The 18,658-nt window shown below is 35.7% G+C and overlaps 1 protein-coding gene across 2 annotated transcripts in view; it reads left to right on the forward strand.

Annotated features, from left to right (window-relative positions):
• The first annotated feature begins 2,294 nt into the window (after window positions 1-2,294).
• Window positions 2,295-18,658, forward strand: part of LOC110447401 (receptor-type tyrosine-protein phosphatase kappa-like) — a 35,756-nt gene continuing 19,392 nt past the window's right edge. For both annotated transcript variants that reach the window (XM_021493064.1, XM_021493065.1), the window contains exons 1-4: window positions 2,295-2,601; window positions 15,862-16,080; window positions 16,929-17,177; window positions 18,225-18,323. In XM_021493064.1, coding sequence (XP_021348739.1) covers window positions 2,532-2,601; window positions 15,862-16,080; window positions 16,929-17,177; window positions 18,225-18,323 — 637 coding nt within the window. In that variant the 5' untranslated portion in view covers window positions 2,295-2,531. The remainder of the gene's footprint in view (window positions 2,602-15,861; window positions 16,081-16,928; window positions 17,178-18,224; window positions 18,324-18,658) is intronic.

Consider the following 18,658-nt stretch of genomic DNA (forward strand, 5'->3'; position numbering starts at 1 on the left):
AATGGGCACTTCACGTTGGTTGACGAACAGACAACAATAAATTGACGTTCTTTAGTACATTGTTCATGTAAAGTCATTGGACACTATTTCCACTATACAGTAATTTCTATGGATATAAGCTTCAAATTTGAATTGTTGATATATTTTTAATCATTTTGAGACATTTCCTGCTTAGTTTGCCTCTAATTATGTATACTTAACATTCCTGGTGCAGTCTTTTAACAAAATGTCAGGAGCAGAACTCTTCTGTTCCATTTCTGTAACTAAATATTAAAATTTAGAAAAGAAAAGAAGCCTTTGTTCTTTATGATGTAGACAAGGTTAATTGGTATTGGACATTTCACACATAGGAATCTGACTTTACTGAAGCATCATGAATACATAGCTTTGCATCAAACATTAAACATATTATATGTACTATAACAAAAGTAGTTGAATGTTGGTATTTATATATTGTTCTCTGTATACGTACCTGCATGCTTCAACATGACAAACTGTTGACAAAATGGATCAAAGTACTTATTCTCACAGAAGCATGCAGTCTTCTACATTATACAATTGCCATAAATGTCGTTTACTTCGTTTCGCTTCCTCTTACTTCAGTACAATTGATATTTTTGAAAACACCATCTAGGTAATAACACTAACGACCCGACATGTGTAGCCAGAACAAATTCCTATAATATATTTTGACGCATGTAAAACTGTCTATAACAGGATACGTAGTCGCAAAAAACTAGAAATAAAGTAATTTGAATCATTTACAGGGAAATATACGATGGTTAGTCGTGACCGGAAGTAATTATTACCAAATAATTATTTATTGAAACGAGATGTTAAGTCTTGGTAATGGGATATCAAGTCATGGGAACGAGAAGATAAGCCATGGAATTAACAAAATGCAATTTTGGGATGGCACAACGTTAGTTACATGTAGAAGTTGAATGTAGATCAAACACCAGTGACGGAAAAAATTTCATCGGGATAACGTCACGTTATCATAGCGCAAATGATGCTTCAATGCTAGGAATTAATTATTTTAATCTATAGAGCTCATGCAATCAATGATCAATACTTATATCATTAACTAACATGTGTGCGTGGGGGGTTAAGGTTGAGGGGGGGGGGGGGTCGGCTACTAGGGTCATAGTGTATCACACTTTAGGTTGTTCACATGTGCAATAGTATCAGGCATGACCTTGAAACTGACTGTATCACCAAAAGATTAACAAATATATGTTCAGCAGGACTCACAAAGGCATAGTTGGATTGGAGTTGACGTGACGGCACAGTATGTATTTATGCTCCATTTTCACTATGCTGACATGTGCATTTTACAGGTTTTTAAGATGTACTGTAGTTGAACTGCAAGTGTAGATATTTCTAATTTCGTTTCGGTTTATTTCTCTCTGAACCTATCAGGGAGGCTTCCTTGATAAAAGACAGAAGAAAAACTCCTCACGTCCTCAAAGTCAGAACCGAGGTATTAATAACGAAACAACAAGTCACACGAAGAAATAGGATATGTCCCAACGAGGCAATGACTGCGAACGTTAAACGTCAATAATCTTTTTCAACCTGCCTTTTCTGAACCTTGTGTTATAACTTGTCGGTCAGCATTCTGATATCTTTCCTGGAAGTCACGATATTAGAAGTAGATTGGGAGATTTAGAGATTGGGGGGAAAGAAAATTTGTTAAAAAAGTCTGCATTGTACTTTATTTTAAGTCCAAGAGGGTTAAATGTGATCAACATGTCTACTTTTGTTTAATAGCACGTCGTCGACATGTATGAAAGCTAAATTGTTGAATGAAGGTACAGTTGTGTTACCAGTTCTGATAAGCTCCTCGATTAATTCAGCTTCATCTAAAAACTTACAATATGATAGTGTCTATGGACACTTAACCCATTTCCGAATAGGATGTGAGAAGATTAAAAAACAACTTTTCAGTATATGACTTGATACACGTATGCATTTGACTGAATTGGCTGATTGCTTTCAACGATGTATTGTATACACAAACAGCTGGATAAACAAACTGCAATTAGTAAGATATTTATCTATGAAAGGAGTTTTACTGCGAGATTTTGTTTCATTGCCAAAATATCTAAAGCTTTTTTTTCGTGATGCAACATTTTAATAGGATTTTAATACGGATGTTACCGTTTACGGATATCTGATATACCATTATTATCTGAAGAAGAAGAACCTATGTTAATCACATGCTGTGCTAATCCTTACCTGAATTTCAAACCGTAATGCCAGTTGGGATTAATATCCTTACGATTTACTTTTGAAATGTATTTGCGTAACACCGTCAGTTTCTGTAATATATGTAAGAGGCAGGAGAGTTATTTTTCTGTTGTAGCCTAAAGATTGCTGTATTGCCACGCGTGTTATTTTTCAATATGATACACTCACCTAGCAAGGCGGACAGGAACTGTATTCATTTCCTGATTGTTCAGTGTGTATACAATCCACCACAAGCGCATGTCCTGTTTTGATAATGTAGAAACATCGTATTACAGAAAATGGAGGCATCTACTTTGTGGTTGGCATTTGTTATCATCTTCACAAGGCTGAATATTTCCAACACATCAGGTAACAATGAATATCATACGTTAACAGTATTATTCAATACATCAATATAACTTAAATTCATACGAGATATTTAAATTGTAGCTTTATAAGTAGTTTTTTAACATGGTCTTAATTGTTCTATCGGAAATAGTATCAGTATACCGGCTAGATATATGATATATTGGTTTGTCCAACATTCTTGGTTTTGGTTGTTGCTCTATTACCAGAAAAATAAATACAACGAGTGTAGTTTAAAGATTTGCCTGCCATACATTTCAAATAGGAAATTTTAAACACTGTTTAAATCACGAGAAAAAAAACATTAAACAGATCCTGTTAAAGAGTAACTATTGTTGCATTGTAAATTCGAAATAGAATGTATACTAAGTCAGTTCATCACATTTAAAGTATGTCTACACAACACATCATACTGTACAATATAACATAATGCATACAGCACAACATTACTTACTGTAAAGCACAACAGATTGTACAACATCACAACATATAATAGTAACATTCTACGTAGTATGTAATACTTCCCAACAAAATATATTATATAGAATGTCATACAACACAAAATAACAACAGGACATACTGCGCAACACGAAATACTGAATCATATAACATATTGCACAACATAACAAACTGCACAAATATACATTATACATCACAACATAACAAACTGTACAAAATAAGAACGGACAACATAAAATACTGCACAACATAGCAAACTGTACTACGTAACATAATATACAATGTACACAATATCAAATACAGCACAACGCATTATACAGCACAGCATAACGTAGCATACTGTACAACATGATAACTGCACAACATAAAATACCGCACAACACATTATACATCACAACATAAAATGCTACATAACATAGCTTACTGTACAACATAAGACCTGTACAGCACAAAATACTACACATCATAGACAAATGGGCTACATAACATACATTTGTACGGTACAACATACTGAATTGCAGAACAGCCGGTCTTTATCTTGCCGTTGATACCAGATGGAAACTTAGACGAAAAAGGTGTTGATATATTTGAGCTGAAATATATGTACAAGCAACGACTCCAAATTAAGGGTATCTGAAATATTGGGTTCGTAATAAAAAGGTACGACTTACAAAATCCATGGAGAAGGTTCTGCATCCTTTGTCTTCTTTTTCGCGATTCCAAGTATTTGTGTACATGTATAACACCTACATGGAGAACTTGCAATTCACAACCATGTAAGTGATGAAAGTTTGGAAAAGACATGTTTTTTCATATTCGGATATAAATATGAAACCTGTATATAAAAATATTCGGAGTGGTCCGATTTATGCAATTATAAAACACACACGCATAATTCAATATATCATTTGTAACACAATTTCTGTATACGCTATCTGCTTAAGCTATGTGTATATACGAACGCATAATAGGTTCATTGTACAGAGAACAAACACTTTTCCACACGTCATATCCGCCCCACGCTTTCACGCATTCATTGTACGATCGGTAACATTGAGAGGGAGAGAGAGCCAACAACGAGGTCTTCGTTAAGCATTAGCGCTTTCAGTATTCATCTTCAGATGATTAACAATAACGTCAGTATTCATCCAAATACATAGATATATATGTATATGGATTGAACGAAAGCCTTAATATCAAAACCTGTGATTTACCATGGCTTGCATACATATTAAAGCAAACTGCAGCAGTTCATACCTACACAGCATTAAACATATTAATAATAAACATAACAAGACTTACTCAATCTCTGTATTTACTTTCTGAAATGTTACCCATCAGACATAGAAGCAAACGCAAAGCTGATAATTACACAATTACTGTGTTTTGTGTTTGTGTCTGTCTTGCAAGGTATTGTCTGTTGGCGATACAAGCAAACATTTAAACGATTTTGTTCGTCAGAGTTATTAATTCAAATCTAATAAGAACATGTTTTAATCAGTACACAGATTTAGATATCGAAAATTTAAAATCATATCATCATTATCCTTAAGTTATCATTCATCAAAGATGTGGTTCGCGAATTGGTCTCCCTTCGAATAAATGCGAAACTGAACTCTCGAAAACAAAGTGATTAGCAGTATTATTGACGTAATATCTTATTCAATAGATTAATAATTCCGTGAAACATAAACATGCATGTGTTTGAAGCTGCATTGTAGCATTTATGATATAACAACGTTGTTTGTCGCTCTCACTTAAGTGTTATAGGTCGTCAACGTGAATTTGTGTAATAAATCGTTTACTTTGTTGATGTTGACCAGTGTAACATATTGTTAACTTTGTTAATGTTGACCAGTGTGATATATCGTTGACTTTTGGATGTTGACCAGTGTAATAAAACGTTGACTGTTAGGTGTTGACCAGTGAACCATATCGTTAACTTTGTAGGTGTTGACCAGTGTAACATATTGTTAACTTTGTTGATGTTGACCAGTGTGATATATCGTTGACTTTTGGGTGTTGACCAGTGTAATATATCGTTGACTGTTAGGTGTTGACCTGTGTGATATATCGTTGAATTTTGGGTGTTGACCAGTGTAACAAATCGTTGACTTTCTGGGTGTTGGTCAGTGAAACATATCGTTGACTTTGTGGTTGTTGACCAGTGTAATATATCGTTGACTTAAAGGTGTTGACAAGTGTTATATATCGTTGACTTTTGGGTGTTGACCAGTGTGATATATCTTTGACTTTGTGGGTGTTCACCAGTGTAATACATCGTTGACTGTTAGGTGTTGACAGGTGTGATACATCGTTGACTTTTGGGTGTTGACCAGTGTGATATATCCTTGACTTTTGGGTGTTGACCAGTGTAATATATCTTCGACGTTTGGGTGTTGACCAGTGTAATAAATCGTTGACTGTTAGGTGTTGACCAGTGTGATACATCGTTGACTTTTGGGTGTTGACCAGTGTGGTGTAATACATCGTTGACTGTTAGGTGTTGACAGGTGTGATACATCGTTGGCTTTTGGGTGTTGACCAGTGTGATATATCTTTGACTTTGTGGGTGTTCACCAGGGTAATACATCGTTGACTGTTAGGTGTTGACAGGTGTGATACATCGTTGGCTTTTGGGTGTTGACCAGTGTGATATATCTTTGACTTTGTGGGTGTTCTCCAGTGTAATACATCGTTGACTGTTAGGTGTTGACAGGTGTGATGCATCGTTGACTTTTGGGTGTTGACCAGTATTATATATCCTTGACTTTTGGGTGTTGACCAGTGTGATATATCGTTGACATTTGGTTGTTGACCAGTGTAATAAATCGTTGACTTTGTAGATGTTGAACAGTGTGAAATATTGTGAACTTTGTTGATGTTGACCAGTGTGATATATCGTTGACTTTTGGGTGTTGACCAGTGTAATAAATCGTTGACTATTATGTGTTGACCAGTATGATATATCGTTGACTTTTGGGTGTTGACCAGTGAAACAAATCGTTGACTTTCTGGGTTGACTTTTGGGTGTTCACCAGTGTAATAAATCGCTGACTATTATGTGTTGACCAGTGTGATATATCTTCGACTTTTGGGTGTTGACAAGTGTAATAAATCGTTGGATGTTCGGTGTTGACCAGTGAAATAAATCGTTGACTGTTATATGTTGACCAGTGAAACATATCGTTAACTTTGTAGGTGTTGACCAGTGTGATATATCTTCGACTTTTGGGTGTTGACAAGTGTAATAAATCGTTGACTGTTATATGTTGACCAGTGAAACATATCGTTGACTTTGTGGTTGTTCACCAGTGTTATATATCGTTGAATTTTGGGTGTTGACCAGTGTGATATATCATTGACTTTTGGGTGTTGACCAGTGTGATATATCTCTGACTTTTGGTTGTTGACCAGTGTAATAAATCGTTGACTGTTAGGTGTTGACCAGTGTGATACATCGTTGACTTTTGGGGGTTGACCAGTGTAATAAATCGTTGACTTTTGGGTGTTGTCCAGTATGATATATCCTTGACTTTTGGGTGTTGACCAGTGGGATATATCATTGACTTTTGGGTGTTGACCAGTGTGATATATCTTCGACTTTTGGGTGTTGACCAGTGTAATAAATGGTTGACTGTTAGGTGTTGACCAGTGTGATACATCGTTGACTTTTGGTGTTGACCAGTGTGATATATCTTTGACATTTGGGTGTTGACCAGTGTAATACATCGTTGACTGTTAGGTGTTGACCAGTGTGATACATCGTTGACTTTGTAGATGTTGACCAGTGTGATATATTGTGAACTTTGTTGATGTTGACCAGTGTGATATCGTTGACTGTTATGTGTTGACCAGTGTGATATATCGTTGACTATTGGGGGTTAACCAGTGAAACAAATCGTTGACTTTGTGGTTGTTCACCAGTGTTATATATCGTTGACTTAAAGGTGTTGACAAGTGTTATATATCGTTGACTTTTGGGTGATGACCAGTGCAATTTGTCGTTTCCTTTGTGGGTGTTGACCAGCGTGATATATCGTTAACTATGTTGATGTTGAGCAGTTTAATACATCGTTGACTCTGTTGATGTTGACCAGTGTGATATATGTTTAACTTTGTTGATGTTGACCAGTGTGATATATTTTCAACTTTGTTGATGTTGACCAGTGTAATATATCGTAGACATTGGGTGTTGACCATTGTATGTATCGTTAACTTTGTTGGTATTTACCAGTATATTACACAGTTGACTTTGTTGATGTTGACCAATGTGATAAATTGTCAACTTCGTAGGTATTGACAAGTGTGATATATCGTTGACTTTGGGTGTTGACCAGTTTAATAAATCGTTGACCTTTTGGCGTTGACCAGTGTAATACATTTTGTATATCGTTTACTTTGTAGATGTTGACCAGTGTTATATATCGTTTACTTTGTAGACATTGACAAGTGTGATATAGCGTTGACGTTTGGGTGTTGACCAGTGTAATACATCGTTGACTTTTGGGTGTTGACCAGTGTGATATATCTTTGACTTTTGGGTGTTGGTCAGTATAACAAATCGTTGACTGTTAGGTGTTGACCAGTGTGATACATCGTTGACTTTGAAGATGTTGACCAGTGTGATATATTGTGACTTTTGGGTGTTGACCAGTGTGATATATCTTTGACTTTTGGGTGTTGACCAGTGTAATAAATCGTTGACTGTTAAGGTGTTGACCAGTGTGATATATCGTTGACTTTTGGTTGTTGACCAGTGAAACAAATCGTTGACTTTCTTGGTGTTGGTCAGTGAAACATATCGTTGACTTTGTGGTTGTTCACCAGTGTAATATATCGTTGACTTAAAGGTGTTGACAAGTGTTATATATCGTTTACTTTGTAGACATTGACAAGTGTGATATAGCGTTGACGTTTGGGTGTTGACCAGTGTAATACATCGTTGACTTTTGGGTGTTGACCAGTGTGATATATCTTTGACTTTTGGGTGTTGGTCAGTATAACAAATCGTTGACTGTTAGGTGTTGACCAGTGTGATACATCGTTGACTTTGAAGATGTTGACCAGTGTGATATATTGTGACTTTTGGGTGTTGACCAGTGTGATATATCTTTGACTTTTGGGTGTTGACCAGTGTAATAAATCGTTGACTGTTAAGGTGTTGACCAGTGTGATATATCGTTGACTTTTGGTTGTTGACCAGTGAAACAAATCGTTGACTTTCTTGGCGTTGGTCAGTGAAACATATCGTTGACTTTGTGGTTGTTCACCAGTGTAATATATCGTTGACTTAAAGGTGTTGACAAATGTTATATATCGTTTACTTTGTAGACATTGACAAGTGTGATATAGTGTTGACGTTTGGGTGTTGACCAGTGTAATACATCGTTGACTTTTGGGTGTTGACCAGTGTGATATATCTTTGACTTTTGGGTGTTGGTCAGTATAACAAATCGTTGACTTTTAGGTGTTGACCAGTGTGATACATCGTTGACCTTGAAGATGTTGACCAGTGTGATATATTGTGACTTTTGGGTGTTGACCAGTGTGATATATTTTTGACTTTTGGGTGTTGACCAGGGTAATAAATCGTTGACTGTTAAGGTGTTGACCAGTGAAACAAATCGTTGACTTTCTTGATGTTGGTCAGTGAAACATATCGTTGACTTTGTGGTTGTTCACCAGTGTAATATATCGTTGACTTAAAGGTGTTGACAAGTGTTATATATCGTTTACTTTGTAGACATTGACAAGTGTGATATAGCGTTGACGTTTGGGTGTTGACCAGTGTAATACATCGTTGACTTTTGGGTGTTGACCAGTGTGATATATCTTTGACTTTTGGGTGTTGGTCAGTATAACAAATCGTTGACTGTTAGGTGTTGACCAGTGTGATACATCGTTGACCTTGAAGATGTTGACCAGTGTGATATATTGTGACTTTTGGGTGTTGACCAGTGTGATATATTTTTGACTTTTGGGTGTTGACCAGGGTAATAAATCGTTGACTGTTAAGGTGTTGACCAGTGAAACAAATCGTTGACTTTCTTGGTGTTGGTCAGTGAAACATATCGTTGACTTTGTGGTTGTTCACCAGTGTTATATATCGTTGACTTAAAGGTGTTGACAAGTGTTATATATCGTTGACTTTTGGGTGTTGACCAGTGCAATTTGTCGTTTCCTTTGTGGGTGTTGACCAGCGTGATATATCGTTAACTATGTTGATGTTGAGCAGTTTAATACATCGTTGACTCTGTTGATGTTGACCAGTGTGATATATGTTTAACTTTGTTGATGTTGACCAGTGTGATATATTTTCAACTTTGTTGATGTTGACCAGTGCGATATATGTTCAACTTTGTTGATTTTGACCAGTGCGATATATGGTCAACTTTGTTGATGTTGACCAGTGTGATATATTTTCAACTTTGTTGATGTTGACCAGTGTAATATATCGTAGACATTGGGTGTTGACCATTGTATGTATCGTTAACTTTGTTGGTATTTACCAGTATATTACACAGTTGACTTTGTTGATGTTAACCAATGTGATACATTGTCAACTTCGTAGGTGTTGACAAGTGTGATATATCGTTGACTTTGGGTGTTGACGTGTTTAATAAATCGTTGACCTTTTGGCGTTGACCAGTGTAATACATTTTGTATATCGTTTACTTTGTAGATGTTGACCAGTGTTATATATCGTTTACGTTGTAGGCATTGACAAGTGTGATATAGCGTTGACGTTTGGGTGTTGACCAGTGTAATACATCGTTGACTTTTGGGTGTTGACCAGTGTGATATATCTTTGACTTTTGGGTGTTGGTCAGTATAACAAATCGTTAACTTTTAGGTGTTGACCAGTGTGATACATCGTTGACTTTTAGGTGTTGACCAGTGAAACAAATCGTTGACTTTCTGGGTTGACTTTTGGGTGTTGACCAGTGTAATATATCGTTGACTTAAAAGTGTTGACAAGTGTTATATATCGTTGACTTTTTGGTGTTGACCAGTGTGATATATCTGCGACTTTTGGGTGTTGACCAGTGCGATATATCGTTGACTTTTGGTTGTTGACCAGTTAAACAAATCGTTGACTTTCTTGGCGTTGATCAGTGAAACATATCGTTGACTTAGTGGTTGTTGACCAGTGTAATATATCGTTGTCTTAAAGGTGTTGACAAGTGTAATATATAAGGTGTTGACCAGTGTGATACATCGTTGCCCTTGAAGATGTTGACAAGTGTTATACATTGTGACTTTTGGGTGTTGACCAGGGTGATATATCTTTGACTTTTGGGTGTTGACCAGTGAAACATATCGTTAACTGTGTAGATGTAGACCAGTGCAATTTGTCGTTTCCTTTTTAGATGTTGACCAGCGTGATATATCGTTAACTTTGTTGATGTTGACCAGTGTAATATATCGTTGTCTTAAAGGTGTTGACAAGTGTAATATATAAGGTGTTGACCAGTGTGATACATCGTTGACTTTGAAGATGTTGACCAGTGTGATATATCTTCGACTTTTGGGTGTTGACCAGTGTAATAAATCGTTGACTGTTATATGTTGACCAGTGAAACATATCGTTAACTGTGTAGATGTAGACCAGTGCAATTTGTCGTTTCCTTTTTAGATGTTGACCAGCGTGATATATCGTTAACTTTATTGATGTTGACCAGTGTGATATATCTTTGACATTTGGGTGTTGACCAGTGTGATATCTCTTTGACTTTTGGGTGTTGGGCAGTATAACAAATCGTTAACTTTTAGGTGTTGACCAGTGGAACAAATCGTTGACTTTCTTGGTGTTGGTCAGTGAAACATATCGTTAACTGTGTAGATGTAGACCAGTGCAATTTGTCGTTTCCTTTGTGGGTGTTGACCAGCGTGATATATCGTTAACTTTATTGATGTTGACCAGTGTGATACATCGTTGACCTTGAAGATGTTGACAAGTGTGATACATTGTGACTTTTGGGTGTTGACCAGTGTGATATATCGTTGACTTTTGGTTGTTGACCAGTGAAACAAATCGTTGACTTTCTTGGCGTTGGTCAGTGAAACATATCGTTGACTTTGTGGTTGTTCACCAGTGTAATATATCGTTGACTTAAAGGTGTTGACAAATGTTATATATCGTTTACTTTGTAGACATTGACAAGTGTGATATAGTGTTGACGTTTGGGTGTTGACCAGTGTAATACATCGTTGACTTTTGGGTGTTGACCAGTGTGATATATCTTTGACTTTTGGGTGTTGGTCAGTATAACAAATCGTTGACTTTTAGGTGTTGACCAGTGTGATACATCGTTGACCTTGAAGATGTTGACAAGTGTGATACATTGTGACTTTTGGGTGTTGACCAGTGTGATATATTTTTGACTTTTGGGTGTTGACCAGGGTAATAAATCGTTGACTGTTAAGGTGTTGACCAGTGAAACAAATCGTTGACTTTCTTGAGGTTGGTCAGTGAAACATATCGTTGACTTTGTGGTTGTTCACCAGTGTAATATATCGTTGACTTAAAGGTGTTGACAAGTGTAATATATAGTTGAATTTTGGGTGCTGACCAGTGTAACAAATCGTTGACTTTGTGGGTGTTGACCAGTGAAACATATCGTTAACTGTGTAGATGTAGACCAGTGCAATTTGTCGTTTCCTTTGTAGATGTTGACCAGCGTGATATATCGTTAACTTTGTTGATGTTGACCAGTGTGATATATTTTTAACTTTGTTGAAGTTGACTAGTGTGATACATTTTCAACTTTGTTGATGTTGACCAGTGCGATATATGGTCAACTTTGTTGATCTTGACCAGTGTGATATATTTTCAACTTTGTTAATGTTGACCAGTGTAATATATCGTAGACATTGGGTGTTGACCATTGTAATACACCGTTGACTTTGTTGATGTTGACCAATGTGATAAATTGTCAGCTTCGTAGGTGCTGACAAGTGTGATATATCGTTGACTTTGGGTGTTGACCAGTTTAATATATCGTTGACCTTTTGGCGTTGACCAGTGTAATACACTTTGTATATCGTTAACTTTGTAGATGTTGACCAATGCTATACATCGTTTACTTTGTAGGCATTGACAAGTGTTATATATTGTGAACTTTGTTGATGTTGACCAGTGTGGTACATCGTTGACTTTTGGGTGTTGACCAGTGTAATAAATCGTTGACTGTTATGTGTTGACCAGTGTGATATATCGTTGACTATTCGGTGTTGACCAGTGAAACAAACCGTTGACTTTCTTGGTGTTGGTCAGTGAAACATATCGTTGACTTTGTGGTTGTTCACCAGTGTTATATATCGTTGACTTAAAGGTGTTGACAAGTGTTATATATCGTTGACTATTGGGTGTTGACCAGTGCAATTTGTCGTTTCCTTTGTGGGTGTTGACCAGCGTGATATATCGTTAACTATGTTGATGTTGAGCAGTTTAATACATCGTTGACTCTGCTGATGTTGACCAGTGTGATATATGTTTAACTTTGTTGATGTTGACCAGTGTGATATATTTTCAACTTTGTTGATGTTGACCAGTGCGATATATGTTCAACTTTGTTGATTTTGACCAGTGCGATATATGGTCAACTTTGTTGATCTTGACCAGTGTGATATATTTTCAACTTTGTTGATGTTTACCAGTGTAATATATCGTAGACATTGGGTGTTGACCATTGTATGTATCGTTAACTTTGTTGGTATTTACCAGTATATTACACAGTTGACTTTGTTGATGTTAACCAATGTGATACATTGTCAACTTCGTAGGTGTTGACAAGTGTGATATATCGTTGACTTTGGGTGTTGACCAGTTTAATAAATCGTTGACCTTTTGGCGTTGACCAGTGTAATACATTTTGTATATCGTTTACTTTGTAGATGTTTACCAGTTTTAATATCGTTTACTTTGTAGACATTGACAAGTGTGATATAGCGTTGACGTTTGGGTGTTGACCAGTGTAATACATCGTTGACTTTTGGGTGTTGACCAGTGTGATATATCTTTGACTTTTGGGTGTTGACCAGTGAAACAAATCGTTGACTTTCTTGGTGTTGGTCAGTGAAACATATCGTTGACTTTGTGGTTGTTCACCAGTGTTATATATCGTTGACTTAAAGGTGTTGACAAGTGTTATATATCGTTGAATTTTGGGTGTTGACCAGTGTAACAAATCGTTGACTTTGTTGGTGTTGACCAGTGAAACATATCGTTAACTGTGTAGATGTAGACCAGTGTAATTTATCGTTTCCTTTGTAGATGTTGACCAGCGTGGTATATCGTTAACTTTGTTGATGTTGACCAGTGTGATATATTTTTAACTTTGTTGAAGTTGACTAGTGTGATATATCTTCAACTTTGTTGATGTTGACCAGTGCGATATATGGTCAACTTTGTTGATCTTGACCAGTGTGATATATTTTCAACTTTGTTAATGTTGACCAGTGTAATATATCGTAGACATTGGTTGTTGACCATTGTAATACACCGTTGACTTTGTTGATGTTGACCAATGTGATAAATTGTCAACTTCGTAGGTGCTGACAAGTCTGATATATCGTTGACTTTGGGTGTTGACCAGTTTAATATATCGTTGACCTTTTGGCGTTGATCAGTGTAATACACTTTGTATATCGTTAACTTTGTAGATGTTGACCAGTGCTATTCATCGTTTACTTTGTAGGCATTGACAAGTGTGATATATTGTTAACTTTGTTGATGTTGACCAGTGTGATATATCGTTGACTTTTGGGTGTTGACCAGTGTAATAAATCGTTGACTGTTATGTGTTGACCAGTGTGATATATCGTTGTCTTTTGGGTGTTGACCAGTGAAACAAATCGTTGACTTTCTTGATGTTAGTCAGTGAAACATATCGTTGACTTTGTGGTTGTTCACCAGTGTTATATATCGTTGACTTAAAGGTGTTGACAAGTGTTATATATCGTTGACTATTGGGTGTTGACCAGTGCAATTTGTCGTTTCCTTTGTGGGTGTTGACCAGCGTGATAGATGGTTAACTTTGTAGATGTTGAGCAGTTTAATACATTGTTGACTCTGTTGATGTTGACCAGTGTGATATATGTTTAACTTTGTTGATGTTGACCAGTGTGATATATTTTCAACTTTGTTGATGTTGACCAGTGCGATATATGTTCAACTTTGTTAATGTTGACCAGTGCGATATATGATCAACTTTGTTGATCTTGACCAATGTGATATATGTTCAACTTTGTTGATGTTGACCAGTGTGATATATTTTCAACTTTGTTGATGTTGACCAGTGTAATATATCGTAGACATTGGGTGTTGACCATTGTATGTATCGTTAACTTTGTTGGTATTTACCAGTATATTACACCGTTGACTTTGTTGATGTTGACCAATGTGATAAATTGTCAACTTCGTAGGTGCTGACAAGTGTGATATATCGTTGACTTTGGGTGTTGACCAGTTTAATATATCGTTGACCTTTTGGCGTTGACCAGTGTAATACATTTTGTATATCGTTAACTTTGTAGATGTTGACCAGTGCTATACATCGTTTACTTTGTAGGCATTGACAAGTGTGATATAGCGTTGACTTTTGGGTGTTGACCAGTGTAATACATCGTCACCTTTGTACATGTTGACCAGTGTGATATATCGTTAACTTTGTAGGTGTTGACCAGTGTGATATATCGTTGACTTAGTAGATGTTGACCAGTGAAGTTAATAGTTGATCTTGGGTTGTAAGCTATTGTTATTTATCGTTGACTTTGTTGGTGTTGCCAGTGTTATATATCATTAATATCAAAATATTAGCCACACGAGTGAAATATATTTGGTATTACTGATGATACTCTTAGTTATTCTGTTTACTACACTTTATTTTACGAAAACCTAACCCGGAACGCAAAACGGCACATAAAACTGACACTACTTGATCTGGATACTATTACTACTAGTGTTTCTAGACAACTTTATGCGACAAAATATAGTCCTGTCTGTAAACAAAAAATGTAAAAAATCATAATCAAATTATTTTAAATACTCAATTTTATTAAGAAGGCATTTAAGGATGTACTCTTCTGAGGTTTCACTCTCGTTCAAGTCTCGTTTTGATGTCATATAAAGTTTTTTTTGTAATATTTAACAAACTATGATCAATTTGAATAGTGAACACGAATCTGAAAAGGTGTATTTCTTGCGCTTCACGGAAAGCAAATGTTAAAACTTGTTGACGCTAGATTGACCACTTAAATCGTCAGTGGGTCGGCATTGATAAAGGAACGAAGTTTATTTATACTGTACAACTTTATAATGTTCAATATAATGAAAATAATATGCAACAAAGTGGAAAACTATATATATATATTTTTTACTTATTTTGTAACTGAAGCACTTTTAAATTTTAGTTAATAAGTTAAAGAAAAAATTACATCCATAATTTAAAGAAAAAGTCCCGTAATATCAGATCAGATCACTACGCGTTGTTGATAAGCGCATAATCTACAATTGTGGGGAGTGGGGGAAATGTTGAGTGGTTTTGTCACCACTAATCCTGATGATAAAATATCAACACCACCTATGTACAAATGTAAGCTATACGTAAGGCCCTGTATAAGTCGGATATACGTATAGAAGAATCATCCATGAACAAATTGCAATTGTTGTCTCTGTATAGTACAAGAATTTTATTCAGTCATACAGGTTGATACTTTTTAAACCAATGTCAATTTTATATTATACCATATTTATACTATACATGTTGTATTAATTACATCGAACTACGTTTGTTACAGTCAACACAAGCCGGGATCCATCTGTCAAAAGCACTGCGCAAAGTTCATCCTATAGTTTGTCTTCAACGAGTGACAAAGCAGTGGACGGTTGTACTAGCCAGAGATACAGTTCCGGATGTTGTATACATACCTCAACAAGCAATAGCATCACGGAGGCATGGTGGCAGATCGATCTCGACAATCAGACCGTTATAGATTACATCACAATTTACTACAGGAGTGAGTGTATATATGGGTTTAAATAACAAATGTACCGTGTAGATTCAAAACACAATACTAAAGAGTATGTAATGTGAAAGAAAACATATAAAATTAAAGCTATTATTAATAGGTAAATAAACTAGAAAGGTAAGTCGTCTATATATGCAAATAGATACCATTTACCAGGTAACTACAGAAGGACATTATTTTCTTTTGTGGAAAAAACAGATAACCATACGATAGGTATACGCAAATGTAAGTACATGTACCAGCTGAAAACGCCTTTACTGCAAGCAGTTCATTTAGGCAGGGACATGATTTATGTATCAATACAAGCTGGACACATTAATTATGAAAGAGTTGCCAGCTGAAGAAATCTTTAATAAACAAATTTCAGACCTGGACATCTTTTTTGACATTAATATCAGCTGCATTGAATGGCTAAGTATGCCAATAAAAACCACTGTTTTGAAAACAGGTGTGTCATGTGAAAGGAATGGTTTGAGTAACAAGATCAAATAGAAACGTTAAGAAGATGCCAGCATATGACGGTGCACTGTGAACGTTTTTTGTATCAAATATACTTCGAAAAAACGAAACATTTAATGGGAAAAGAATCTTGACGGTAGATTAAGACTTTGTGTTACATGACCATGTTTCCAGTCTTCTTAGTAATTGCCATAATGTTAAATTTGGCAAAGGAAACAAATAAACATATTCGTGTTATAAACACCTAGAACATTTTAGAAGGTTACCGAAATATAAACAGTACTATGCAATAACTTAATAATTCAAATCGCCTAAAACAAAACATATAATATTAAGGTTTATTATATTTTAACATGTTTTACTCTATCTGTCTTCAGATGAAGGTTCTACAGAGCAGAAAACGCGATTCGGAGGGTACAATATATACCTGTCGAACACAACAGACACCTATAGTCTTTGTTATCAGGACACGACATCTTCTCTAACCTCTGTGGATTTGAATCCAACAATAACATCATGTACAGGTAGTACCCGATACTTAACCATCTACATAGACCGTCGGACACGAGCCTACAATTGGTACTCATCCACTCCTATAATGGAACTATGTGAAGTCCAAGTATACGGTAACTACAAGTTATAATAATACTGTGAAATCAGTCATTATCGTGTGGTCCAAATTTCCTGCTTTTTCCAAAATTACCGTATAGTGAGTACGTGGATTACAGTTCCCATTCATATTGAGAACAGTTTTATGTAAAATCTGTAATTACTTCGTGGTCTTATGAAAGCGTGGATGACGTATATCCACGAAATCCACACAAATTGATAACCCCCCGAATATGATATATAAACACAGTCATTTGATAGTATTCTTATCATATAGAAATATGATGCTCTATACATCCATTATAATCAAGAAAAAACGCACACTCAGTTTTACTGCTCGTGCTATATCCTGCTTTCTACAAGCACTTTATTTTATTTTCTGTAAAGTCACGCCGTCTATTATATTGTTCATTTGAATCAATCTTTCCGTTTGTTGTGTATTCCAGTCTTAATTTCCTGCTGATTTTCCGCCGCAAGCAATTAAACCAAATTATTGCAGATTTCGATGCAGACCAGGATTGATCACTTAGCTAGTATTAGACGCGAATGTGAGCTAAAATAGTCGGTAGCGAAAGTGGGCTTATATAGAGAGATAATAACATTGACAATTGGAAGCTATTAAGTCGAAACTTCGAGTTATTAGGTTGAAATTTCAGATTAGTTTCGAGTTAACGTATACCTGTACCTATTTTGAATTACTTCCACCATCTAAAGATGAAAGCAACGTCATATTTTATTTTTCCCGTGACGTCATTGTATTAATTCTTCCAACATGCTTTCTATTTACCCGGTAATGCGACTTAAAAGATTGAACGGTATACCATTCAGGTAAAGGTGGGAAAATATAGAATTAAAAGATGATTGTTCGTTGTTGTATGCACCGATATACTTGCATTCTTGTTTTATACAAATTAAAGTTAAACGTTACAATAGTCAATACTTGTATTTTTGTCTCGCTAATAATTTTTGTTTATCAAATAGGAATTTTGTTACAGGCCTTAATGCTATTTTCAAAATCAATTGATTGTTTTGCTATCTAACGATATTAGCTTGGTTTATTTTAGGTTGTCCACAGGGAACATTTGGTAATGGTAATTGTGATTTAAACTGTGATTCCACATGTGTAAACAGCCTCTGTGACCCAACAACTGGTGAATGTACATGTACGTACTTATGTTTCAGATTGGTTTATTCTCTGATATTGGATGTTTTTGAGCACTATTACATTTGTATTAGGAAGTACATATAAATACATGTAACATATGAAGTATATAAATCCAATCATTTTTTGCTTTGTTACGGATAAAAAACAATTGTAACATGTTCCTGAAATCGCTTTGTTTGGATATAGGATAAGTAAAGTTCAACATAGGTAAAATGGGTGTTACTTGTATTCCGGCACGTAAAGCTTTCCATTTGTTCGCTTCAAAAGCTATGATCAATGTGTATATGTGAAGATGGTAATGCTTGTCATTGTGTAAATGAGTTGATAATGAGA

This window comes from Mizuhopecten yessoensis, unplaced genomic scaffold, assembly GCF_002113885.1.
Source record: "Mizuhopecten yessoensis strain PY_sf001 unplaced genomic scaffold, ASM211388v2 scaffold3343, whole genome shotgun sequence".
NCBI lineage: Eukaryota > Metazoa > Mollusca > Bivalvia > Pectinida > Pectinidae > Mizuhopecten > Mizuhopecten yessoensis.